This window comes from Macaca nemestrina, chromosome 3, assembly GCF_043159975.1.
Source record: "Macaca nemestrina isolate mMacNem1 chromosome 3, mMacNem.hap1, whole genome shotgun sequence".
In the NCBI taxonomy this organism is placed as follows: Eukaryota; Metazoa; Chordata; class Mammalia; order Primates; family Cercopithecidae; genus Macaca; species Macaca nemestrina.
The window spans coordinates 43441181-43468137 of record NC_092127.1 but is presented as its reverse complement, the minus strand read 5'-3'; the positions used below and the strand labels follow the sequence as shown (position 1 = coordinate 43468137).

Sequence of the window (26957 nt, the reverse complement as noted above, 5' to 3'; positions counted from 1 at the left end):
CAAAGTTCTGGCAGAGAAGTTACAGGCATGAGCCACCACGCCTGGCCTAGATTATACCTTATATTAATAAAATACTGGCATACTTTTACATCCAAATACTGTTGTTTAACCAGATTAATACAAATGAAACTCAAAAGGACATTTGAAGTTAGGCAAAATATGGTAACCCCAGCTACAGATTAGAAAAACTGGAGCCAGGTTTTTATCCTTCCTGGACAGGACCACAATACCATATATTGAAACCATGGAATGAGGAAGAGGGTGATTGCTGGAAATTAGGGTCCAGGCCTACTGAATTTTTTTTAAATGATTGCTTATTATTATAGAATACTTAGTAGTATATCATAAGCAGTTATGTCATAAGGATATTCTTTTGGCTGATGATGAAATATAAAGTATTTAAAAGTAGGGTATACTGTGGCCAGGCTAAAGTAAGAAAAACAACAACCAACCACCCAGAGTTGACTGAAACTGGTTCCCACCATCATCAAAATGTACCCTACACAAAACCTGACTGAATATTCTGCTAGATCAAAGCTTCCCTAAGAATCTGGGTGCATGAGCTAGCACATCTGAAACCTGAGAGGTGACTCTAGATGTCAATAATGAGTGGCTCTCAAACTTTAATGTGCATGATACCCTCTTTTGAAACGTGTTACATGTGTTGGACATCAGGGTTTTATCCTTAAAATTCAGAATCAGTAGGCTTCAGCAAATCTGTTTTTTTTTTTTTAATTTTTATTGATTTTAAGAAACAATGTGCTATAATTTTGAGGATCACCCTTTGAGAAATGCTGGTCTATGGTGTCCATCCCAAGGGCTCAAGATTATAAAGCTATATACTTAAGCCCTTCAAAATCAGAATTATTGAATAGTAGAGCTAGAAGAGCCCCAGAGATCATCTAGTCTGAACTTTTCAGCCAGTGGACCACAGGGTTGAGATGTTTCACAGCACAGGGCTCTTTCTGCAGAACTCTCACTACAGCTTAGCATGGTGGCTAATAGCTAGGTCTGGGCTTGATTTCTGGCTCTGCCACTTGGGATCATGTGACTTGGGCAAGTTATGGATCACTTGGGAACTTCCCTTATCTGGTGTGATTGTGGAAGTCATGTGAGCTGGTTCCCACAAAGTACTTATGGGAAGTGACCTACAGCAAGCTGGTCATGTGAAAGTTCTGGATTCTTTCCAGCAGATAAGGTATAAGCAGGAGATAAGGTATTCCAGCAGATAAGGCCAAAGGAAGTTTAAGGTAGGTGAAGCTTAGCTGTTCTACTATAATTTTGCCAGCAGGTTTTAATGAAAGTAGTTGTTGCCCCCATAGAAGTTTTTTTTTTTTTTTTAAAACTCCACATATACTAGTAGTTGAACACAAAAATATTTTATGCAACCTACCCTATAAAATGGCAGTCTCAGCTTGGACTTTTTAGGTGCTCTCAGAGCACCTTGCATGAGAGGGTCCCTCAAAGCTACATAATGTCATTCCAGAGCAGAATTTGGTGATCTTCCAGTCAGGTTCAGGAAACCACAGATTCTCCCAACAGTAGCTGGACACAAAATGAGGTAGGGATCACTCTAGCACATCCCTGCTGGTTTCATATGCAGACTATGGGATTTGCCAGATTCTTATAGCAAGTGGGAAGTCTCTCACAAACTTTTAGGCAGTCCACATATGAATGAGAACCCATTTATTGCGCTGATCATGCAAAGTAAAAAGTCAGTAATTTCACCAATCAAAACCTGTTTCTGAATTCATTATGCTAATTAGTAATGTCTCTGGTTGATACTCTGATAACAAAAGTATTTGTTGTAGCTGCCTCTGGAGTGAGTATTTCCTTTTTGATAAAGTTGTGGCTGAACACTACAGTGAGAATTTTCTATGAGAGCTGTTCCTGGCATTGAAGTCTAAACTAACAAGTACATACATAATTGCCACACTGACCACAGAGAAGTATTTTAAAGTAAACTACTTTATGTAACTAGCACTTAGCACAATGTTTACCTATTAAGTACCCAATTAATGTTTGCTGCTATTATTACTATTGAAAACGTGTTGAATAAATCAAAAAAGGTATACAAACTCTGTTATATAAGCTGAATAAAATAATAATCTAAATAAAAGTAATCTTACATTATGCAAATTCAGAATCACTTTAAGTCTTAATTTAGCTCTGCTTCCTACATGGTATCAGAAATTTGGGTTAAAGTTCAGTGAAGGCCTAGTGCAGTGGCTCATACCTGTAATCCCAGTGCTTTGAGAGGCTGAGGTGGGAGGATCGCTTGAGGCCAGGAGTTTAAGACCAGCCTGGGCAACATAACAAGGCCCCAGTCTCTACAAAAAAATTAAAAAAAAATCAGCCAGGCATGGTGGTTCAGGCCTGTAGTCCCAGCTACTCAGGGGACTGAGGTAGGAGGATGGCCGGAGTCCAGGAGTTGGAGGCTGCAGTGAGCTATGATCATGCCACTGCACTCCAGTCTGAGTGAGAGTGAGACCCCTATCTTAAAAAAAAAAATGTCCACTGAAAAAGGGACAGCAGAAGCCAAAGCCTACATCGTGACTATTTGAGGAAGAAGATAAAACCTTCTCCCTAAGCAAGCTATAACGCAATCTTTTTTAGACCTTAGATTACAACCCATTAGTGAGCTGCAAAATCAATTCTGGATCACATTGTAAAATATATTTCTAAATGTAGATTGTCGTTAAAAACATTTGACGTGGAGGAGGAAGAGAGCATGAGAGTATCAGGGCAAACATCTGGCATATCATTAAGATGAATGATACTTGAGGGTCAAGTTGGAGATCTTTCAGAGAAGCTTTAATATCTTTAATTTCATACCTGCTGTCTAGAACCCTGGGGACTTTCTAAATTTTGATTACAAAGTCTAGATATGCTAGCAATGATTTTCAGACACCATATTCAGAATAAAAAATCCAAACCAAAATAGTTCAAAAATCTCTAAAGAATATTATTGTATTACTTTGTTTGAGAACTCCCATTTCTCTCTTTATGTGGATCAGAAAATAATAGCACAAAATGACAGACACTCCCTCAGTTTTCTTTAGCCTGGTGGTAAAAAATCTACTAGGTCCATAATTTTAGCAGCATCTTTAAGAATCTGTCAAATGGCAAAGACTCCCAAACTGCCTTTCCTCACAGAACTGTAACTCTGAGGGAAATTGTATGACAGAAATATATTTATGGCTCCACTCCAAAGATTGTCTTCTATTTTCTGTCGTTCCTCTGGATTTCTATTTCAACGTTAATGGGTTATTGTGAAACAGTAATATGGCTCTTAGTTTGCAAGAATGGAGTGCACAGTGTTGCCTCATGAAAGGTAAGGCTGGCTCACTAGATCGACTTTAAATAGAATATAACTTTTTATTAATAATAAAGAAAATGTAAGAAATGAGTATCAGTTTATGACTGGGCCACATGGAGATATATGTTTATGGGAGCAATTACAGATGTTAAGTATTTTAGAACTGTCTTATAACCAGCAGTGTAATCAGAAATAATTTTCTTTTTAAATAATTAATACAACAATTCAAACCCATGCCAAGATTGAACATTTATAATACTTGGATCCAGTAGAGCAATTTTTGGTCTTCAAAGTGTTTCCATATCCTATAATCCAATGCAGTTCTGGAAGTTAGGAGGCCTGGAATACAGTTTCTGGGGTATTATCTGGGAGAACTTTAAAGATTTTTTTTCTATGCTTTCATTTATTTGTATGTACAATAAGGCAACAATTACTGACTTGCTAATATTCAAGATTGTTTAGGTAACATTATCTACAGGGTTAAGAGCTTTAACCTTTTAGCCCAATTGTAGAGTAGTTTTATTAAGATAAGATTCTTTATGTACTAAGTAGAATAGCTTTGTGTGAAAATAATACTAGAAATGCAAACTTTTGTATTTCAAATCAATTTCCTCTTGACAAAATGACTCAAATGTTATTAAATGAGATTTTTAGCCCAAGTTGTAGGTAATTCTTTAACATTTCTAAAGAACTTCCAATCAAATGGAAAACAAGATCCTTTTAAGATTGTGTTTCTCCTAAGACAGTTTGGAGGGTCTGAAGGTATTTTTTAACCTCTTTAGGAAGAAGCTATAGACATATTTCCTTTCCTGTAATACGTTAACATTATTTATATAAGTATTCCTTTCAAGAACTTATTGCTTTTGCACACATAATAGGGAAACTTGTTATTCTATAGAGCGGAAATATCAGTCACAGACTTACAGATACTTAATACTGGAAGGAATCTCAAGTATCATTTTGTCCATCTTCTCATTGTATGAATGAGGAAATGAGGCCTATGGCAATTAAGTGATTTATACCAGCTTTTGATGAAAGAACTGTAACAGGAATCCAGACTAGAATCAGGGATGTGCTCTTTATCCTGTGTCTACCAGAAAGCTATATTCTTTTAGCCTAATGCATAGTTTCTTGTCATAGTTCAGCTGTGTAACTGAAACTAGACCCATAATTAAGTACATATAAACAATGGAAGAAATAGTTGCCTTGCTACTCGGGAGGCTGAGGCAGGAGAATGGCGTGAACCTAGGAGGTGGAGCTTGCAGTGAGCCGAGATCTGGCCACTGCACTCCAGCCTGGGTGACAGACCAAGACTCCGTCTCAAAAAAAAAAAAAAAAAATAGTTGCCTTGATTTGCCTTTGTACACAAATGTCTGCAAATGGCAAGATATACAGTGGACTTTTAATAAGCATTGATGATGATATTCTATTTAATATTTAATTAGCATTCATTCAATTCGGAAGTACTTTTGGAAATAAGAAATTTGGAGTCTTGCCATTGACTGCCAGTAGTCAGCTGACATACTCTGAGGTTATGTACTTTCAGTTTGCTATTTAAAAACATTAAAAACTAACACAAACATGTTTAACTTAAGGACCTCAAATGTCCTGAAACATTTGCTTGCTAAATGTAGTGAGAAAGTTTTCTGCATATATTGGAACTCTAAAAAAGCAAAGTGATTTGAATACTCAAGAGAAAAAGATAAATAAGATGAAAGTAAAATGCCAATTCCACAGGATATCTTGGATCTAATTTCTTTCTTGATGAGATCTATTGACTGACTGTGCACTGAGCCATTATTAACTAGGATACAAGCTGTTCTTCAGTCTCTGCTATGTAAAATATCTTTTCATTATTACATAAAAATTGTCATCAAACTAAAGAATAATTTGGGAGAGTTCATGGCTTTTATGGCAACCCACAGCAAGTGATGCTGTCTTGACAAAATATAAAATTACCTCCAACCCTGAGCTGAAACTATAGGAGAGCAGCAAACAAGCCCTGTAGTATTGTTTTAGATGAAGCACAGTGATAGCTCTGCACTTCCTTCAGGCCTCCTCTTTCTTCCTGAACGAACTCCAGGGAATGGCATCATGTCAGGTTTTCCAGATGGATTATGTGAAGCCATAGCTCAATGTCATTTTCAATAGGAAGCCTCATAATTAAAGGTCAAATAGTCACTTCATCTGCAATCAATCAATAGAAAAAGTACTAATACGAAGAACTAATCAATCAATGGCAAATGCACTAATAAAAGCAATGAATCAAATTCAGCATGTGTGTAGATGCAAGTACAAGGAAGAGATTGAGATAGGGCAAAAGCAAGAACAATACAATAAATCGAAGGTGTATATAAGAGAATACTCAGAAAGCTTCTCAAGCAAGAGTTTTCATCTTTGGTTTATTAGTTACATGGTTGCCTTTTGGCCTGCAATGATTTATTCTTAAATACAAATACTAGATATGATAATGAATGGTATTTTATATTTCACTTAATGTATTCTATGTGAGATGTTAAAGATGTATCTACACATATATACACACATATATATAAAATTAGAAGAAATACTATGATAGTGACTGCAAAGGGAAAGATGCATTTTTAAAGTGCTAAATAGGTATATTATAATCTGTTATATTTCATCTTTGACCAGCAGTGAGAGAAAATATAACTCTCAGTGATATTACCTAAAATTTCCCCTTGCTTTTCTGGACTATGAAGTCCTCATACTCCTTGTGATATTCTTGCACTTCCATGCAGGGATGTTGATATTGTGGAGGCTGTGCGTGTATGGGATCAAGTGGTATGTGGGAAATCTCTATACCTTCAACTCAATCTTGCTGTGAGCCTTAAACTGCTTTTCAAAATATGAAGTTTATTAAAAATAAAAATAAACAAAAAATAATTTCCATTAGGACTATTATCAGCCTATATCTCAGGTCACTGTCATGGCCTATCCTCTGTACCAGAGATGTCAGGTCATTAGTAGAGGGTCACATGCATTGGATGTTGTGAAAATGGATACAGCACATTTATAGTGCTTACCAAGAACATTCTAACATTAGCATCTAAACATCCCTTGCTGTATGGGGAAATAGGGGTGATCTGTCTGAGATCTGAAGCAGCAAAGAGGGCATTTTCACAAATACTATGTAAGAGACTGCAAGACAGAAGCCAAATATTATCAAGTGATGACAAAATATTGGAGTTGGAAGTAAAATTACCTAATTTTAGAACCAAGGAAACTGAGGCCCAGGAAAGTATCAGTGGAAGAGCCAGGATGAGTATTTATGTCTTATAATTCCAAGACAGCCTATGTCTATCATGTTATGAACGTAGCTAAGGATTACATAGATACTACACTAGTACAGCATCTTACTGGAGGATCTATTTCATGGTAGAACACTACAAAAGCAAACAGAAATCCAATTTAACCCAAGCCTTTTTAGCAAAACAACTACTTCATAGCACCTATCTGTTTGCTTGAAAATTAGCTTTTGGAGAGTATAAAGGACAGAAAAATATGACTTTAGGATTAAGAAAAATAAAAAGACAAAAAACCCTTATAGAAAAGCACACTGATCACACCGCTGTATGCTTCTTGGGTATGCGTTTTGCTCTTTGTTCAGCACAACCAGCTCTAGCACAGAACAGAGAAACAGAGAAAACCCTTTTTGGTTTTCCTGACAAAAGCAAGTCCTTAAAAGTATCCAGAACTTAAAGTAAAAACAAAACAAAACAAAACAAAAAAACCCAAACAAACAAACAAAAAAAAACAGAAAGAAAAATAAGAACAATCTTCAGAATAGAAAAAAAAAAAAAAAAAAAAGTGGGTCAGGTTTGCAAGCCCATTGCAGAAATGTGGGAATGGTTTCAGCCTATGCTTTAAGGATACAGGCTCATTCGATCCCTGCACTCTGTGTATCTAAGGAGTCTGGCAGCACCTGCATCTGGACTCACTAACTTTATAAAAGTCCCTCAGGTTTTAGAAGACCTGAGACAACAGACAGTACCTGACAATAACACACATGGGAAAGAAGTGTAAGATGATTTCTTTGAAGTCAACAACTAAAATACACTTGTTTCATGAAAATCTACAAGACAGGGGTCAGAAGACTAGAACCTTGGGAGTGGTAACATAGTTGTAACTAACATAGTTATTAATAATCAATAAGAATAGCTACACCTTATAGAGTACTCACCAAGTGCCAGGCAGCACAGTAAGCTATTAGATGGGCTCTCTCATGTAGTCCACAGCAATCTATTTACAGTATGATTATTGCACACATCTTGTCATTTACTGACTACCTGTTAGCAAATTTAAACTTGAATCTTTACAACAGCCTTACAAAATGAATGTTATTCTGCCCCTTCTACAGATGAAAAGGCTAAGCTTCAGGGAAGTTAACTGCTTTGTCCAGGGTCACAAAATTAGGATTGGAATATGGCTTTTAAGACTGTTTCAACTTCAATCTAATGATGATTATAGCTACACAAATACAAAAAATATACATAATTTATTCAAATAAGCTGAAGCTCTCAATAACAACTGCTCCTAAGGGTTTGTCCAATTTCGAAATCATTTTCCAAGCTTGGTAAGACTGACAGCAGACTATCAGACAAATATGTTTGGGATTAATAAAAACATTATGAAATGTCTTCATTTTCTAGTTCACAGACTGAATTTCCTTAACATAAGCAGACTAAGAACAACGTAATGATTCTTCATTCTCTTAAGTGACTCGTGCCAAAATATAGAGAAATTTTTAATATGAGTTTTTGCCATAACATGCCCACCACCCCAAGGAGTTTGTGACTGATGTATATTTCAATAAAGCTTCTGATTACTTAATGACTTTTAATGACTAAAAACATAGATTCCTGATGTCTCACAGGTTATTGGGATAATGCCACTAATTGGATAAAGCTAAGTAGAAAATAGCACTTTTCTTCTTAATCCATTTTTGTCCATTAAATAAATACTTATTTCACTTTTAGTGCTAATCTGATTGAGTTAATGATAACTATATTGTTCCTTTACAGAAATAACATTCAGAAATGAGCATCAAACTAATGTCAATATGAAATTAGAGTAATAACATTACTCCCACCTTGCTCTGAGCTGCTGGAAAATAAGTTAATCTTTTCTGGGGACAATTCTAGGGCCTGCCAAAGCAAAGTTTTTGCCAATTCCCTATTTAGAAGTAGTTTCCACAGCATCTCCACCCCTGCTCTGAGGTTAACATTCTACATTGATAATCTTTTATGAGAATTGAAAACATGATTATAAATTAAGCTAAGTTTTACAGTATTAATTTTGGCCCACAGAGATTTGTTCAAATAACAGAATTTCAAATCTATGACCCACCCTCACTTTGCTACTGTTCCGTATCTAACAGTGTGGACAATATCCCATTCCGTTTAATTTGAAGAGTTCTTTGAATTTCAAAATCATAAGATGTAACTATATGAGGGTAATATATGGTTTTTAACTCTGTGAATCACTTACCCAATGTGAGGGATTTGTGTGTAGAACAGAAAATGATAGCCACTGTGTCTGCTGGTGTGAAACCCGAATTATTCCTAGGGGCAAAAAAAGATTTTGACAAATACTTTTATAAAAAGGCAATTTAACACATCTAAAATCAAATGTAGTACCTACCTTTATGTTAACATCCCTTTGATCAATCCTGGTGACAGTGGTAATTCTACACCCAAGTGTACAGAAGTATCTGAATTTCTTTTTAGAGAACCACTTCTGAGTCATTTATCTATGAAAAGGAGAACAGTTGTAAAAATGTGTGGTGGAGGCCGGGTGCGGTGGCTCACGCCTGTAATCCCAGCACTTTGGGAGGCCAAGATGGGCGGATCATGAGGTCAGGAGATCGAGACCATCCTGACTAACACGGTGAAACCCCGTCTCTACTAAAAATACAAAAACTAGCCGGGCGTGGTGGCAGGCACCTGTAGTCCCAGCCACACGGGAGGCTGAGGCAGGAGAATGGCGTGAACCCGGGAGGCGGAGCTTGCAGTGAGTGGAGATCGGGCCACCGCACTCCAGCCTGGGAGACAGAGCCTGACTCTGTCTCAAAAAAAAAAAAAAAAAAAAAAAAAAATTTGTGGTGGAGGTCGCCTTAGATCATGTATATAATCAGCCCCTGGAGCAGGACTGATTATAAAAATAATGCAACAAGGAACTCTAAGTCTCTAGGTTACTACTTGATGTTTACCCAGTGGCTTGAAAGGATTAATGTATCTCTAAAAATGCTTTTTTCAAGGAGCAACACATCCTTTTGACAGCAAACATACACTTAAGAAATACATGGTATGAACAAACATTTAACATTATATATTTTAGCAAAAACAAATTATCATTTTTTGAGCAGTATCATGTATCAGGTACTTCTCTCATGTCTTTACATGTAAAAGTAACAACCCCAAAAGGCAAGCGATACAATGTTCCTATTTACAGATGAGAAAACTGAGGTACACAGAAGTGTATAACATACTCAGGGCCCAAGGTAGTAAGTGACAGAGCCAGGATTCAAATAGAGTCCAGTTCCTAGGCCTGTTCTTAATTACTATATTCTACTATTGTTATATACTATGTTAAAGATTTAAAAAAACCTCACTGAGTCAAAACTAATTAAATGTTGTGGGGAGTGAGTCCTGGGAATTGGATGTCATAATCAGATTTCCTGTTTTAGATAATAAGGGTTTAGAAAGCCAAAAACGTTAAAAATGTCATTGTTATGATTGTGCCCTTATATTTTAGAAACTATTCTTTGCTGTGGAGTCAGGATATCAGGATTTGACTATGTGGAGTCTATTCATTCCCTGCTCTGAACTTTGACAGAAGAGTTAGCAAATGGAAAAATGCTCTAGAAACTGACTCCATGTATACAGTTGCAAATATAACAATGTACCTGATTTTTAAGGCTCCCTAATGAAAGAGACCCAATCATTTCCCTTAGTAATCTCATCCCATGGGAGAAAAATCTTCCCTAAATAGATCCCACATCCTGTTTTTCTTGTTGTACATTCACAGGAGGAGAGAAGAGTTCCACGCCCCCCCTCCCCCCACCCCCATGCTTCCTCATCCCCTGTGCCTGTGTCTAGAGAATATTTAAAATGGCCTTTGGTCTCTCTTCTGAAAAGGCATGCATGTTTCTGCTTCCTAACCAGTCTTACTTCTAAGCTCTTTCTTGATAACTTTCAAACTGAATTTTTGGTGTTTCACTTCAGTTGAGGATTCCCCATGGATGCATATCATATACTCTTATTGAGTATAATAACACTGGCTTATTGTTTCTACATTTTATTCTCATATTGATATTGTAATACCATTCTTGTTTTTTAAACATTGCACTACATGGCTTTCATATTTCTTCATCCCTTTATTCCTCACAGTAGGCCTAATGGGGAAGGAGTTCCATAAGGTTCCGTAAATGCACGGGCTGAGAGATGAAAGCACTACAGATACATATGAGAAAGAGGAGAGGAGAGAGAAACAGAGTACTTTGCAGCTGAAAGAGAAGGATCACCTCTAGCTTGGCAGGGAAAGTAGGAGATGATGATAGAGCACAAATAACCTTCTGGGATAAAATAACAATTGAGCTGAGCCTTAAAGAATAGATTTAGACATGTGCAGATGTGTGTTTTAGATAGGGGACAGTGAGACTGCAGTACGGGAGTAGAGGGGGCAGTTGCCAAGGAACAGATTCTTCAGGCTGACTTGTGTGCAGGGACACTGGCTTATGATTAGGAGTATTGAGTTGATATGATGGGATAAGTGAAACTGCTGAGGACTTGGGACAGTAGAATGACATGAGTGGATCAATTCTTAAGGAGCAGTGATCACACAGCATGGTATAAGACTGAAGATGGTGAGGCTGGGCAGGAAGCAGGGAGCTCTAAGGGCCTAAAGAATCATAGTGAGGACAGGAGATGGTGGAAAGAGACATGCAGACAGGATGAAAAGGATTTCCGTTAACTTCTGTGCAATAGTACCTCCCAACAGATCAACAGTGCAGGCTTTTGGAGCAAACACGCCGGATTTTAATTCCAGGCCATCCTTTTGCTCATATGTAGAATGAGTATAAGACTCTCTGACTCTTAGGATCAATTGGGGGGATAAATGCCAATGCTTGTTAAGAATGTGGCACAATGTATATGTCGAACACAAGCTAGGGGATATTGATATTATTGCTTTGAGAGAGAAGAATCAAAGAGAAATTAGAAACTTTGAGCATATGGAACTGAGAGGAGCATTAAGGAAACAGAGAATTAAAGAGGAGGCTCAGTCAGCCTTGGGAAGGAGGCCAAGGAGTTGATGCTGATGTATACTGAATTTGTAGTGGTGAGAAGGACTAAGTTTGTATTGGTAAGAAGGACTGTGTTTGCAGTAGTGAGAAGGACTGAGTCTGGAGTGGTGAGAAGAACTGAGTCTGGAATACTGAGAAGGACTATGTTTGGAGTGGTGAGAAGGACTGTGTTTGGAGTGGTGAGAACTGTTTGGAGCAGCGAAAAGGACTGTGGAATGGTGAGAAGGACTGAGTCTGGAGCGGCGAGAAGGACTGAGTCTGGAGCGGCGAGAAGGACTGAGTCTGGAGCGGCGAGAAGGATGAGTCTGGAGCGGCGAGAAGGACTGAGTCTGGAGCGGCGAGAAGGACTGAGTCTGGAGCGGCGAGAAGGACTGTGTGTGGAGCAGCGAGAAGGACTGTGTGTGAAGTGGCGAGAAGGACTGAGTCTGGAGTGGTGAGAAGGGCTGTATTTGGAGTGATGAGAAGGACTCTGTTTGGAGTGGTGAGAAGGGCTCTGTTTGGAGCGGTGAGAAGGACTGCGTTTGGAGAAGTGAGAAGGACTATGTTTGGAGTGGTGAGAAGGACCGTGTTTGGAGTAGTGAGGACTGTGTTTTCAAGAAATTGGGCAAAGAGAAGAAAAGGGTCACAGGATATTTGACCATGACTATAAAGAGAGAATGAAGACACAGCAGAGAGAAATACCTGATGAACACAGGTCCCCAAAGAGACCTGAGAAGCCAAGAATAAAGAGGTTATCTGGAGCAGGGCATTTCCTATCATATCTGAATTGGAAACAAAAGTGAACAAGGGGAGTGAAAAATATGGAGATTTTTCAGGCAGAGAACGGGCAAGCAGAGGCAAGTTATGTCAGAGATTTTACTTTCTTTGTAAAGTGTGAGCCTATTTGGAGTTAATTCCAAGGCTGGGAATCAAAGACATTAGAAAAGTTTGAAATTGGCAGGTTGTAGAATATGAATTTCAGTCAATTAACAAGGAATAAAAAAATTTCGATGCAGGAGTCAGTGACCTCCAGTGATTGTAGAACATGTAATGTGATCAGCTGGCTTAGGTGGGTGGGGGATGTTGTCCAGAAATGTTTGTGGTGCTAGGAGCACTTCAAAAACTTTGTCTTTTGTGGCCCTTGTTTGTATCAGCCATGGCTGCATCTGGGTTTATGCATTTAGTTTTCTTCCTAGAGTCTGGCAATATATTTTTCCTTTAGTAAACTTTGTTTGGCTTCATATCTTGTTCTTTTCAAGGTTATAGCACTTTTCCAATATGTCATAGTCTCTCTGGTCAAGGAGGCTCTGAATTAATCTGGCCCTGGCCACTGCTCATTAGAGCAGCATTCACAATGTGGCTAAAGAGGATATTTGCAAGAGATGCTTACTTGTCCTCTCTTTCAGGTAAAGAGACTAAAGCTAGGGCCACACTGGGAGATTTCTGGCTCACTGCTCTCAGTAACACTGCTCTACAGTTTTACTGACCAAAAGTCCATCAGTGGAAAGGAGGATTAGAACCTTAAGGCACAAAAAGGGAACATTTAAGGTTAAAAACAATATTCCTCCTCAATAGGGTTGACTTGTACTCTAGCTACGTAGGACCGGAGTGCTGTACATCAGGGAAAGCTGATAGAGCAGATGCTCACTTAACCCTCTGTTCAGGAGGGTGGTAAATTACCATAGCATAAGCATTATTGAGCACTTTTCTAAGCATGTTGCAGCCAGTATTACTTCCTTCTCAGAAAAGCCGTACAAATAGTGTTATTGCTCTGCTTTTTCCAAAAAGGGAACTGGAAACACAAGTAGGTTAAACAACTCCCTTAAAATCACACAACTGGTAAGTTGGTTGCCCCAAATCTTGGTCATAAGTTTGCCTTTTGAGAAACAAAATATTAAAACGAAAAACACTACACAATGTAATGGGTGAGAGCAGCTATCTTGGTAAATAATCCACGCTTAGACATACTGTCAAGGGGGACTTCATGGTACAAGGTCATGACAAGACCCAGAAAAATCAAGTGTCCTCTACATTATATTTGAGTAGTAATGACTAAAATTATTTTCACTGATTAACATCTCTATTGTGTCTGCTCACATTCTTGAAAGGAATCACATTACTATTTATTTTCTAACTCTACCTTATCTCTTTTTAATATTGATTTTCTTTTTATCCTGTTTTTACTGATTCTTTTGATCACTTTGCCTTCTCTTGAGATGTTTATTTCCTTTTCTTCCCAACTGGTCTTTTTATTCTCTCTTACAAAGCTTTCAATCAGTGTTTTCCACATAATGTTTATTTTGCCTGCCTTTGCAGTACCCACAGAGGAAAACATGTCAGGTTTTACTAGTAGAATCACAGAATGTGGAGCAGAAAAGGTCCTTTGAGATACTTCTGTCTAAGCCCACTATTTTCAGAGGAGGAAACTTCCATGTGAAGCCTCTCCTTTGTTAACCTCTGTACCTGTGTTTTGTCTCTGCTAGTTTTCAGAGAAGACCTCTTCTGTCATTAGTTCAGTGGCACTGAACAAGCTACCCAGGTGCCAAGGCTTAGTTGCCTCCTCTGAAATGGTAAGGAAACTTACCATTAATGATCGTCCCCACCTTCCTTCCCTGCTTCCCTTTCCCACTCTCCCATCCTGATTCTCCCAGGGCTATGGTGAAAGGCAGATTGAGATATCTGACTGGAAATGTACTGATCAGAATTAAAACACATATACAAATTTATTTGTTTTCTTCCTTTTCCTTTCTTTACAGTTTCTTTTGCCACTCTAACGTGAAAACAATAAAGGTTTCTGTTACTCTAGTTATCAGCCTACCAAACTTTTTAACTTTTTATATATTTTTAAAAGATGCCCAATTACTGCTTTCCTTTTCTAAGCTTTTTCAATGTGTGGTTTTTTTTGTTGTTCTTTTTTTTTTTTTTTTTTTTTAATTTGCAGTTTCCCAAAGTTGCGGAATAGTTAGGTCATTGGATAGCTGACTCTTGGTTTGATGAATCAACTCATTTCCTAGCAAGTGGGATAGAGAAAAGTAAAAAATAATGTATTACAAAGCTAGCAAAGCTAATGCCCCATCTCATTATTATTATTATTATTATTATTATTATTATTATTATTATTATTTTGAGATGGAGTCTTGCTCTGTCACCCAGGCTGGAGTGCAGTGGCGTGATCTCAGCTCACTGCAACCTCCGACTCCCAGGTTCAAGTGATTCTCCTGCCTCAGCCTCCAGAGTAGCTGGGACTACTGGTGCATGCCATCACACCCGGCTAATTTTTGTATTTTTAGTAGAGATGGGATTTTGCCAAGTTGGCCTGGCTGGTTTCGAACTCCTGACCTCGTGATCTGCCCACCTTGGCCTCCCAAAGTGCTGGGATTACAGGCATGAGCAACCACACCCAGCCAGATTTTTTTTAAAGTATAGAAATTCTTGGGCTGGGTGCGGTGGCTCACGCCTCAAAAAACAAAACAAAACAAAACAAAAGTACAGAAATTCTCCAGGCAAGCCAGGAATTTGAGAACAGAGAATGAGGCTATGTGAGAAGTAATTTAGACTTCAAATTCGAAGTAAATCATTAGTAGATGATTATGGCAGGGGACAGGGTGGGAAGAGGGTGCAGAGAGGGAGAAATGATCAAGCTATATGCTGTCGTTTATCAAAGAATGTGCAGGTTTGACCGTAAGTCAAGGAAGTTAAAAACCCGACAGATGGCTAGTTGCGGTGAATCCTGCCTATAGTCCCAGCACTTTGGGGAGGCCAAGGTGGGAGAATCACTTGAGGCCAGGAGTTTAAGACCAGTCTGGGCAACATAGCAAGAGCTTGTCTCTACAAAAAAATTACAAGTTAGCCAGGCATGGTGGTGTTTGCGTGTAGTCTCAGCTAACTCAGCAGGCTGAGGCAGGAGGATCACCTGAGCCCACGAGTTTGAGGCTGTAGCAAGCTATGATGGCATCACTGCATTCCAGCCTGGGCGACAGAGCAAGCCCCTGTCTCAAAACAAAACAAAACAAAACAAAACAAAACAAAACAAAACAAAACAAAAACCCTGACAGAACCTCGGTGAATGCAGAAGGGTTTTAAAATCACAGATCCTTATGGAAGTCCAGTCTTCTCCGTGCTATAAATTCTTAATTTCAGTTCAACTAGGTGTCACATCTCTGCCACCCATGCCTCCTTTAGCAGTCCCAGTAGTGGCTGCTCTGTGTTCTATTTTTCAAGAAAATTTTAGTCACTAACAGGATATCTGCATCCTACTTCATCTGATAGGAGTGGTTCTGATGATCACTTTTGCCACAAGCACCAGCAAACAAACTGCCATTGAAAGGCAAATGTCTTTTCTAAGGTGATATAACAAACCATTTACAAAAAGAACTTTAAAATAGCTCCTGCTTTTAGACTTACCCAATTAAGTCACATTTTCTCTGTGACTTAATGGCTCCAGGCTTTACTCTTACTTCATAAATCACAACCTCTAGCTTGGGAAAATGCTTCAAATTATATCAATCAATAAGTTTTTATTGACTGTTTACAATCAGCCTAGTGCTATACCAAGTGCTGTGAGAACCAAGTGCCTAATGTGAGGCCTGTACCATCCACTGCTCTGACACTTTTTCAAGCCTTATAAACAGCATAGGCTCTTTCCCTTGTGGTCACTCATTGCTATCGCCTGGGGTTCATGGATTTTGCAATCTGGCTCAAGCCTATCCTTCCAGTTACTATTTCTAATCTTCCTCTACTCCTATTGTCTCACCATATCTTGATTTTTGTATGTGTCCACATTTGCATTATTGCTTCTTCTCCCATGAAGAACTCTCTTGGCATCTCTAACTGCTGAACAATTAGCCATTTTGTATGGCTCAGGTCAAGTCCCCTCATTTCCATGAATCCTTGTTCTATACTCTCTTGGGAAGTGCTTCCTTCTTCTTTGAACTGAATGCAGGTTGGCTTACTGTACCACCCAGAGGACACTTGGGTTATCAGTGCAAGATAGAAATCACCTCTTATTTGTGTCATTCCCTATGGTAACTTTCTCTAACCAAAAGTTCAAGTAATATTTGTAATGTATAATAAAGGTTTGCATTGGAGGTAAGCTTTTAAGAACAGGAAGGAGGAACCAGGACATGGAGAATAATTTGGATATGGGGACTGCCTAAGCAAGGGACAGAAATGAGAAAGCATGAGGTCTTTCCAGGGAGCAGAACCTAAAGCTTAGACAGCACGAATACTAGTAGTGGTTCATGAGACTGGAAAATAGACTAGAGGACCTTGTCCCCCAAAATAAACTTCATTCTATCGGCACTGGATAACCATTAAAAGATATCTGAACCAGAGAGCCATTATCCAAAATCTAGTCATTGGAAGCACTATGAAATGCATAACAAAAGCTGGGTGTAGAAATGGAATTAATTATCAGTAAGATATCCATTGAAATAGCCTAGAGAGAAACTGGCAACAAGAGCCTGAATTAAGGAAGTAGCTTTGGGAGCAGAAAAAATATTATAGAAGACAGATCGAGAAATTTAAAAAAAAGTGATGTGAAGAATTCCAGTTTGAGTAACTCTGAGGATGGTGGTTCACTAAAAATAAGGAAAGAAATAAGAGAGAAAGAGGCAGTTTTTGGGAAAAACATGAACTCCATTTTGAATATCTTAAGTCTAAGGTCTTGTTAAGATAGTCAAGTAAAGATATCTAAATAGTAAGTCAAAAATAGGGTTCAAACTCAGGAAAAACATTACAATGGATGGTTTACACTTGAAAATTATCAGTATGAAGCTAACAGTTCAAGCCAGTAGAATGGAGGGGCCTGCCTAAGCATTCGATGTGGATAGACAAGATAAGGCCAGGGAAAGACCCTTTGTAATGTCTACAATTTGAGGGTGGCAGAAGGGAGGCAGAATGGTCCAGGAGACAGGAGAAAAACATATGTAAAAGGAGAAAAAAATATAAATGTGTGTAGTGGCATAGCAGCTAAGTAGAGAGCACGATTCCTCATTTAGAAAACTAATAACAAGAGATACCAAATCACTTACCTTGTTGAAAAGATGAAAGTTAAAAGCATAAAACTCAGCTGGATAGAAAATACTGAAGAAAAAAAGATTGAATCTAAATTAGCACGCTGAAAGCAGTATTTGTAGCATACTTATTGGTATATTTGTTTTATCTATAGGTTTACTTATATTTGTTTTATCTATAGGTTTACTTACTTTACTTTTAGTTCCTATAGTTTACTTATAGGAACTAAAAAAGAAAAACAAACAAATAAACCAAACAAGCATGCCTTGCTAAACTGAAATAATCATTTAAATTAGTGGGACTTAGTCTGTTCTTACTGATAATATCCCCAGACACAGTCTTTGTTATTAAGGGAAAACATAAAGCCTCTTTAAGATTTGGTTATTTAATTTGGTCAATTTAGAAATAGCTGGTTTATACTATGAATATTTCTAGCAAATATCACAAATGCAGTAGCATACAATATACTTTAGAATAACAAAAGATTCTTTGATATTGCAACATTAGTAACAGTTGTCTTTGGGATTATAGGATAAATAGAACAAAAGGTTGCTTTTTGAGCTTTAGCAGTTTCCTGCCTTTTATAGTCTGCTGCTTCTCAAAATGAAATATTACTTTGGGTAAATTTTATTAGAAAATATGATGTAAATATTCATATTTTAACCAATGTAGCCAAGTTATTATGCTTAGAAATAACAGTATCATAAATTATAAATCCTGTTTTTAAATCACAGTAAGGCGTAAGATCAGTTTAAAGTTATTATAAACTAAATTGGTGACACAGTGCTCAATCTAACATTTGCATCTGACAGAAATTAAGGCTTCTCTCATCTGACATCAACTACTGTAAATCAGAAAATGGGGCAGCAGACTCAAAAACAAAGGAAATTAAGATGTAAGTGTAAAGCCGATGTATTTTAAAAGAACAGAATAAAGTCACTGAGTAAATGTAATAGAAAATTAAGCATTCATTTCTAGTCAAATTAACACTAGACATGAATTTAGAGAACACACAGTGCTACGCGTTGCTACTGAGGAGACTGAGGGATAGCCAGGCTATCCCATTTGCCAACTTACTGATGAAAAGTATGAGAACAAGGCTGAATTTATCCAGGTCAATATTTGGGTTAGAGAACGTGTCACAGAATGTTGTGTAGATGATCATGAGGAGTACACTGCTGCTGATAGCACCAAAAGGAGGCTTCTTTCTCTCAAGCCAATCCTTGATGTATCTTCGGACAATCTGAAATACAGAGATCAACAGGTTGCCTCTTTTCAGAGATGTAGGGAGTTGAAATGGGCATCACAAAGTGTTTCTGACAGGAGAAAGACATAAAGGAAAGAGAATAATTTGGTTGATGGCCACAGTGGATTTCAAAGCTTCCCTGCCACACTACTCTTCTTCTGGGGAATTTAACATTTGTAGTGCAACTTCCACTGGGTGTCCATAATGAGAGTATATTTTCAACTGCATTCAAATCCATCCTTAATCATGCCAAATGCTCTTTGCTAGCTGTCACTGAGACATGCCCATTAAGCCTCCCCAAAGTTTATCTCCTCTGCTGATCCTAATGGATGTGTGTAATTATCACAGTCCCTTTTGCCTCAACAGACAATTCCAAGTGCAACTTTGGGAATCTTAAAAATCTGACATCTTCAAGAATTTCAAGACAGTAGATAATCGAAAGTGATCCATGGAACATATTAATATTTAAAATGCTAGCAATGCACCAGAAGTTTTTAATTAAATTATAACTCATGCTTGAAAAGCAAAAGTGCATGTGTTGTGGGAGTTTAAATAATTCAAACTCTGAATATCTAGAGTTTTTGTGAATCCAAAGACAAATGCCATTTGCATACTTTTAGAATTCCAGAATTAACACTTAAAAATGAATAAGCCTATCCTAACTTTCCTACAAAAGGATCAGTGAAATATAAAGTTATAGAGCAATTCTGTCTTATTTTAAAATCAGGTCATCTGAATATTGGTGATAACTTCTGTTTGGACATAAAAGTTAACCACTCTACTTAAAACCTTGTTTCACTTTTGAAAGAAGCTGTACAAGTCCTATCATAAGGACGAGAGCTGAGACATATTAAGTTTTGAATCACTCATTATCCTGCATAATTGAACATGAGAATTCACAACAGGCTGAATTACCATGGATCCATTAGCAATAATGAGGTCAGGGAACTTCTCCTGATAAGGCTGATGGGGTTCTGTCATCATGTACTCTGTCACTAAAAAGGCTTAATTCGCAATGGAGCATATCTTTACAGATGCTCAAGAATAAAATAAACTACTCTCAATAGAATCTTTGAACAATTGGCTGTTGGATCAACTTCAGCTGTTCTCAGGGACTCATGAAGTGAACTGACCGTGTATTAAAGGCAGTCTTGGCAGAAAGCTGACCATTTGGTACCAGGTACAGGTACAAAACCCTGAAGGTTAGATGTGGTGGGAATAAGTGGAAAGTGTGTTAGATATTAAAAAAAATGTAATTAATTTTCTTTAAAAAAGTAGATCTTGTAATTAAAGCCACACCTGGATTTATAAAATATTATGGGGTTTATTTTTGGGAAGGTGGGGGGAGTATAGAAGTGATCCCAAACCATAGTAATTTATCTAGCATTCATTTCTTTCTTTAAATTTAAAACACAGTGATGTAGAGAGAAATAAGAGCAGTCCTGTCACACAGCATTATGGACTGACATATTAGAACACACATTTTGGATAATAGTGCTATAGGTATCATGGGTATCCAGATGTCTCCATGATCAGATATGTCACCGGGGGTGGTGGGTAGCTGGTTATTGGAAGGCCACAGAGGGACTTCATTTAAAGGGTCATTTCATAATCTATTGTGTTTGGTAGTATAAAACTGGTAGCTGCCCAAATTTAATATAACTCAACTCCTTTAGGAAATAAAATAAATGGAAATTATTGAAATTGTTGCTGCCCTTCAATCTTGTTTTAATACACAATGGTTAAAAACACCATAAAAGTTCCTCTCTGCAATAGGTTATAGAATGTATGATCCCAATTCCAAAAATAAGTGTCTTCCTCTCCAACCAGCATTGCTCTCCAACAAAATAAATAAATATGAATGAGGTGCAACTTGTAAGTGAAAACCACTTTAAAACCCAAGACAAATCTGTAATAATTAATCAACTGTATGAGCAATACAGATGTCCCTTGGTATCCACAGAGGATTGATTCTAGGACCTCTGTGAATACCAAATCCACTGACATTCAAACTCCTGATAAAAAGTGTAGTATTTGCATATAGCCTGCACACACCTTCCTGTGTACTTTAAATATCTCTAGATTACTTATAATACCTAATACAACTATTTACACATGTATTATACTGTAGCAGGTTGTTATACTGTATTTTTAAAATTTTGTATTATTTTTATTGTATTGTTATTTATTGTCTTTTCCCACGTTTTTTAATCTGCAGGTGGTTGAATCCACAGATGCAGAACCCAGAAATATAAAGGGCCAACTGTAATTTGATTGAGCTAACCTAATAATCTCTTTCTTCATTGCAAAGTACTTAGAGTCTCATAGTAGAATAGGACTCCCTCGGTATGGCAAGAAACAGGGTCTCCCAGGTCCAGAATCCTTCTAGACAAAATGTCTTTCTTCTAAACACTCCAATAAATTGATGGTGGATACCTAATCTCAATAAAGAAAAGAACTGGAAAGTTGGGAATGGATAGATGTACAAGTAAAACAGTAACTCTAGGGGAAAGCAGATTGTCTTTCAGCATTTCCAGTCTTATTGTGATATTTGTCTATATTTTCTAAGTAAACCCTTTTATATCTTGCCAGGTTGCACAGAGCTTTTCCATCTTCCTCTAAAATTAAATTCACAAAGCAGCTGCTTTTGCACTATGTAGCTAGAAAGGCGTTAAAATGTTTCATAAACAAAAACTGGGTGAAGTAGTGTTGACATGCCTCAAAGATATGCTTTGGATATAAACTCCAGGAAACCTTATCTTCTCTTAGTTTAGCCACTTACACTTTTGATGCAATCATTCTGTATTTGTCAAGAATTCATGTCATTTTAAAATTCTCCAAACTTCTTTGCCTTATAGAAATCTTTAATAACCTTATAGGAAACAGCACTTTGCTTAAGCTAGATCAACACAACCTGATATAGATGCCTCAGAATTCTCTCTTGGGAAAAAAGAAAATCCAAGATGAGGTGGGAAAAGGCATTCTGGTGAGGTGGCCAGTTCTATCTTCCTTCAGAATCTATACTAATTCATTTGCCCTCAGACCTCAGAGAAATGTAGGTGTTCAAAATTAAGTGACAAATCCTCATTAACCTGTTTATTTTTCCCTGTGAAGAGAGAAGGAAAAAATCTTCCATAGAAGCTTTTTTATTTTGTTGTCTCACCTTCAAAACGTTGATTTTCTTATTCTAAATTAAATAACAGGAAAGGATAAAGGAAAACTTAAATTTGACTCTCTGTGCTTCTAATAAACGGAGCCACATATCAATTCCTGCATGATTTCCAAGCTGGAAACCTGTAAAAATGACACGTCTTCGGTGTAGAATGTTGATTCACTGAGATAGATATAAAGTATAATACCCATCATCTTAGTTTTCTTAATTTTTTTGTTAAAGTATTTCCTTGCTTTTTGTTTCTATTCTGTCTTTACCCTATTCATAAATTGATTTTTGAGTAAGGATATAGGATAGATAATGTTTCATGTTAAGTGTCTGAATTTTAAAACATTTTTCTTTAAGGTGGTTTCAGTTTGTTTCTTCAATTTTTATCCTCTATTGCATGAAATCCATATAGTTTCATGAAGTTTTGTTTCTATATTCATATTCTGTTGCAATATAAAGTCAGAGATATGAAATCAAATCCAGTTTCTATAACACTTTTCTTTATTAAATATTGAGTAGATTCAAAAGAAAACACTTTGCAAAAAAGCATAAACAATAATAATAATAAATGGGCACAATGAACATTTATTATCTACTTCACTCTTTGAAAATTCTTCCCCCCTATTACTTTATTTCATTCTCATGAGAAAGGTCACACACTATTATTCTGCTGAGTTTACAGTTGGAAACAGACACAGAGAACCAAGTCAACTCGCATAAAATGTTGAAAAGCTAGGGAGGTGGCTGAGTAGGACTACGACCCCTATTTCCTGAGGGAACCATGGCACAGGAGTTCAGAGTACAGACTCTGGAGCTACAGTGCGCCTGACTTTGAGTCCTGGCTCCAATCCTTACTTTGTGATGTTGGGCAAATTCCTTACTTTCCGTGTGCCTCGTCTGTGATATAACAGTAGTTGTCTTGAGGATTAAGTAATTAAATAAATATAAAATGCTTTACAGACCGGGCCTGTACCTGGTAAATGATCACTATTCTTATTTCCGAGTCTCAGTTTGATGATGTTTCTATCCCTATTTATCAGTACACCTCACTGTTACTTTTCTCTCAAAGCAATTTTCAGGTGAAGCAATGAAAACTGTTCATATCTAATATAATGCTATAAGTGTAAAACTCTACTAGTATTAATAACACTAGCTTCAACTTTAATGGAAGACTATTTAACGTGAAAGGCCCATCTCAAACTGAAACAAATCACTAATGGAAAGACCAGAGAATGCATGAATGATAATGTATAAATATGCTTTTTTATTATTAATTTATAGGGAAAAAGTAGGTTTTAGTGTGCTGCTTTAAAAAATATTCAAGTTGGTGGAAAATAAAAAGTGGTAGAATTTCTGTTTTATTGTTTATTTGTATACCACTCTTAAATATAATGCACAAAATAAGTATTTGTCTCAAGCACTTAGATGTATTGAAAAGGTTTGTTGGAAAAGAAGAGAAAATGCTACGATGGCACAAATTTTCTTTCTTTCTAGATTGACAGAGGAACAATCTCCTAGCCATCTATGGAAAGATAAATCTTATCTCAGAGTCATAGCACCTTTAGGGTAGAAGATATAAAACACTTTGTTCTACAAATGAGGAAAGTAAGGCCTAGGAGCCGTGTGTGCAGCCAAGCAGTGAGGAAGACCAAACTACCCCTCCCATCAAATCAGAGTCAGTCAATAATGATTTAAACCAAAAAGAAGTATTGTATGGGGAAACAGAAAAATAAAATTCACTCTCAGAAATATAAATCACAAGTTGAATGATAAGCTTTTATCACCAATAAAAGATTAAGAAAAATATATTCAGTTCATACTTCCTAGTCTTTAATTCTCCCTCTAGTTCCCATTTTCTATTTAACCAGTAATGAAAAAACCTCATTTTAAAAGATGCATGTAACAATCCATACAAGTGTTTATTTTCATAATTCGGCACTCCTAGTTACAGTTGTGAAAGTAGCCTGACATGCAGTACACCTGATTCCTCTGAACTAGCACATATGTGTACTGCTAACAGGGGTCCTCAAAGATTACATCACACAGTTGAGGAGATTAAGATTAATAAGGAGATTAATTAAGATTAATCAAGAGATTAAGCAGACAAGGTCCCTGCTCTTATGACACTAACATTCTAGTTTAAGAGAGAAATAAAAAGCAAAACAACAAATAAACAAGAGGCAAAATAATGATACATACTTAGCCACAGTTTAAACTAAATGATATGATAGTGACTGAGTTGCTACTGGGTAGCCACCCAAGGAGAGGGTGGGGAAAGGTCTTTCTGAGGATGGGAAAGGTGGCAAGGTGTTTCACGCAGAAGGAATGGTCAGTGCAAAGGTTCTAAGGCAGGAGCAAGACTGGCATGTTTGAGAAACAGAAGCAAAGTCAGTGAGACGTGAGTACAATGGGCAAGTGGGAGAGTGTTGGGGAGGTACAAGGGACTTGAAGATAGAGGATAAGGTAACAATCCCTTTGAAGAATAGAAAAAGGAACATTATAAGGAAGTAGGGTAGGGTTTCTGGTAGGTGTTAGATGACACGTTAAATTTGGCATCACGAATTTAACACAAGATGAGACCAATGTGTATTGCTTTCTGAGAAGCTCAGCTCAGCTGCTCCAGTAGAAGCAGGGTTGGGCCTTTGTGAAGTAGGTAAAATGGAGAGGTGAAGAAGCTGAGAGCTCTGCCAGGCAGTGAGGTGAATGACAGGCCATGGAATCTGAGCAGCTCCATTGCACGCGTGGAGTAGGCAGAGTTGGCTTTAACCAGGGTTGGGGCTTTTTGAGCAACTACATCAAAGGGAGAAAGGGTGAAGGAGCTGACAATATTTGCCAAGGAGGGATTATAATGGCAGACTAAGGAATCAAAGCTGAGTAAGAAGGGAAGTACAGTCATGAGGATGGTGACTGAAAGGTCAGTTAATCTGGGGTCTTGGTGAGACTAAAGAATTACTGAATAGAGTATGTGAGCTTAGTAGGTGAGGACAGGTATGGTGGCTATGAAGTGGGCTGCCTGAGATTGATCATCAAGGTCCAACAGGCCTGCTATAGCCCCGTAGCACTTTTGTGTGTATTACAAAAATCCCTTCTTTAATATACTTTATTTCCTCCTGCCAGAATAATTTTAATAATAAATATTCAAACCTATGATGCCTATAAGGTGGGCGCACTTCTTTGAAATGCAGCATTGTTGTGTACCACACAATCTGTACCACTGCAGGCAGAGATGACCTTGTGAGGCTGTGACTGTAGGAGGAGGTGGCTGAGGTGACACTGCCTGCCCTGGGCACTCCTGCCTGTGGAATGCTCCCCCTTTTCCATGGTACTGGAGGACCTGAGGATCATGCAGCAGCACTTATATGATAACGTCTACTCAGACGTGTGGCTCTATCGTTTATGTTAATGTACCTGTGGGCCAGTTACAGCACAGTTCATCCAAAGACTAAAGTCAAAGGAGGTGTTAGAAATATGGCTTTTCTTTAACATAAAATTTTGAAAAATTTATTTTTTCTTGAACTAGTGTCCTTAAAAAAGATATACTTTTTTTTTTTCAGATATGTTTTTCAGGTGATGACTAGGAAAGAAGTAAGTCATTGTTATTGAGTACCTACTATATATAGACCTAAAAATATCCTGAACAAATGGCAACCTAGGGAAAATTACTGCTAGGGGCTCCCTGAAGATAAATTCAAATTTCTCTTCAGTCAATCTTTTTATACATCTTACACCCTACTCTTGAATATGTTATTAAGTATACCTATAAATACTAACCTATGGAGACCACTACTTAGGATGAAATTACAGATTAAGTACATACATATATACTGAGAGTTACTATAAGCAAGGAGGCAGGAAAATTAAGAAGATATAGTCTCTGCTTTTAGGCAGCTCATCGATAAATTATATTATTTCCTGATAAATATTATGAATCAAGTACTATGGGAGATGAGGAATTTAATCGAGGCCAGTCTAGGTCAGAGCAGGCAGGCGTCACATTGGAGGGCACCTCTGTACCAAGTCTTCAACAATGAGTAGGAGTTTGCTGGCAATACAGTCAAAGGCATAGAGCAGTGAAGGGCCATGGTCAGGTGAAGGATGATGAGTATGCAGCATGGGAAAAGCAGAGCCCTAAGGAGAGGACTGGTGAGAAGTGGCACTGGAGAAGCAGGTTCGGCCAGACTGTGAAGGGCTTTGGGGCCATGCAAGGAATTGGCAACAGGGAGGCATGGGGATGTTTTTAAGGAGAGGAATAATGTGAATTGATTTGTGTTTTAGGACTACTCTGGAGGGAGTAAAGACATTAGATGGGAACTGGAAGAGACTCACAGCAGAGAGACAGGTTTAGGAGGTGCAATAATTTAGACAAGAGATGATGGTGTGCCATCCTCTCCAGCAGTGTGACCAGGGCTGCAGGGGCCAGGTGTGAAAGATTTCTGAGGCAGAAATGGTAGGATGAAGTGACTGCCTGGAGGTAAAGGAGTATGGCTGTAAGGAGAGGGAGGAGGCAAGGCTGATTGGTGGTTTCTAGATGTGGAGACAGGGTGGTGACTGTTAATTCCTAAGACCAGAATACAGGAGGAGGGGCAGGTAGATGCAAGCATATAGGTTTTCTCCTCGAAAAGAGCCATCAAAGAACTGTGGTATCTAGAACACTTAAGAGAAAAGAAAAAGCTACCTATACTACCTTTTGACTACCATTATTACTTTATAATTTACTGAATACTTTGCTATTTACTACTGAGTACATGAAGAATGAGCCATCTAACAATTCATCATTCCTTCAGGATAAATGTTTTTAAATTACATACATTATATAACCCTATACATACAAAATTAAGTAACCTATATACAGATATTTTGTCTGTATGTTTTAAGCCAAGCATTTATTATTAATAGGGGAATTTCCAAGATC

The 26957-nt window shown here is 37.6% G+C and overlaps 1 protein-coding gene across 4 annotated transcripts in view; it reads right to left on the bottom strand.

The window, feature by feature from the left end:
• Positions 1–26957, bottom strand: part of LOC105463432 (solute carrier family 10 member 7) — a 257442-nt gene that overhangs the window by 22550 nt on the left and 207935 nt on the right. For all 4 annotated transcript variants that reach the window (XM_071092956.1, XM_011710508.2, XM_011710512.3 and 1 more), the window contains 3 exons: positions 18717–18882; positions 17657–17708; positions 8831–8904 (listed from right to left, as the gene is read on the bottom strand). In XM_071092956.1, the coding sequence (XP_070949057.1) occupies positions 8831–8904; positions 17657–17708; positions 18717–18882 (292 nt within the window). The remainder of the gene's footprint in view (positions 1–8830; positions 8905–17656; positions 17709–18716; positions 18883–26957) is intronic.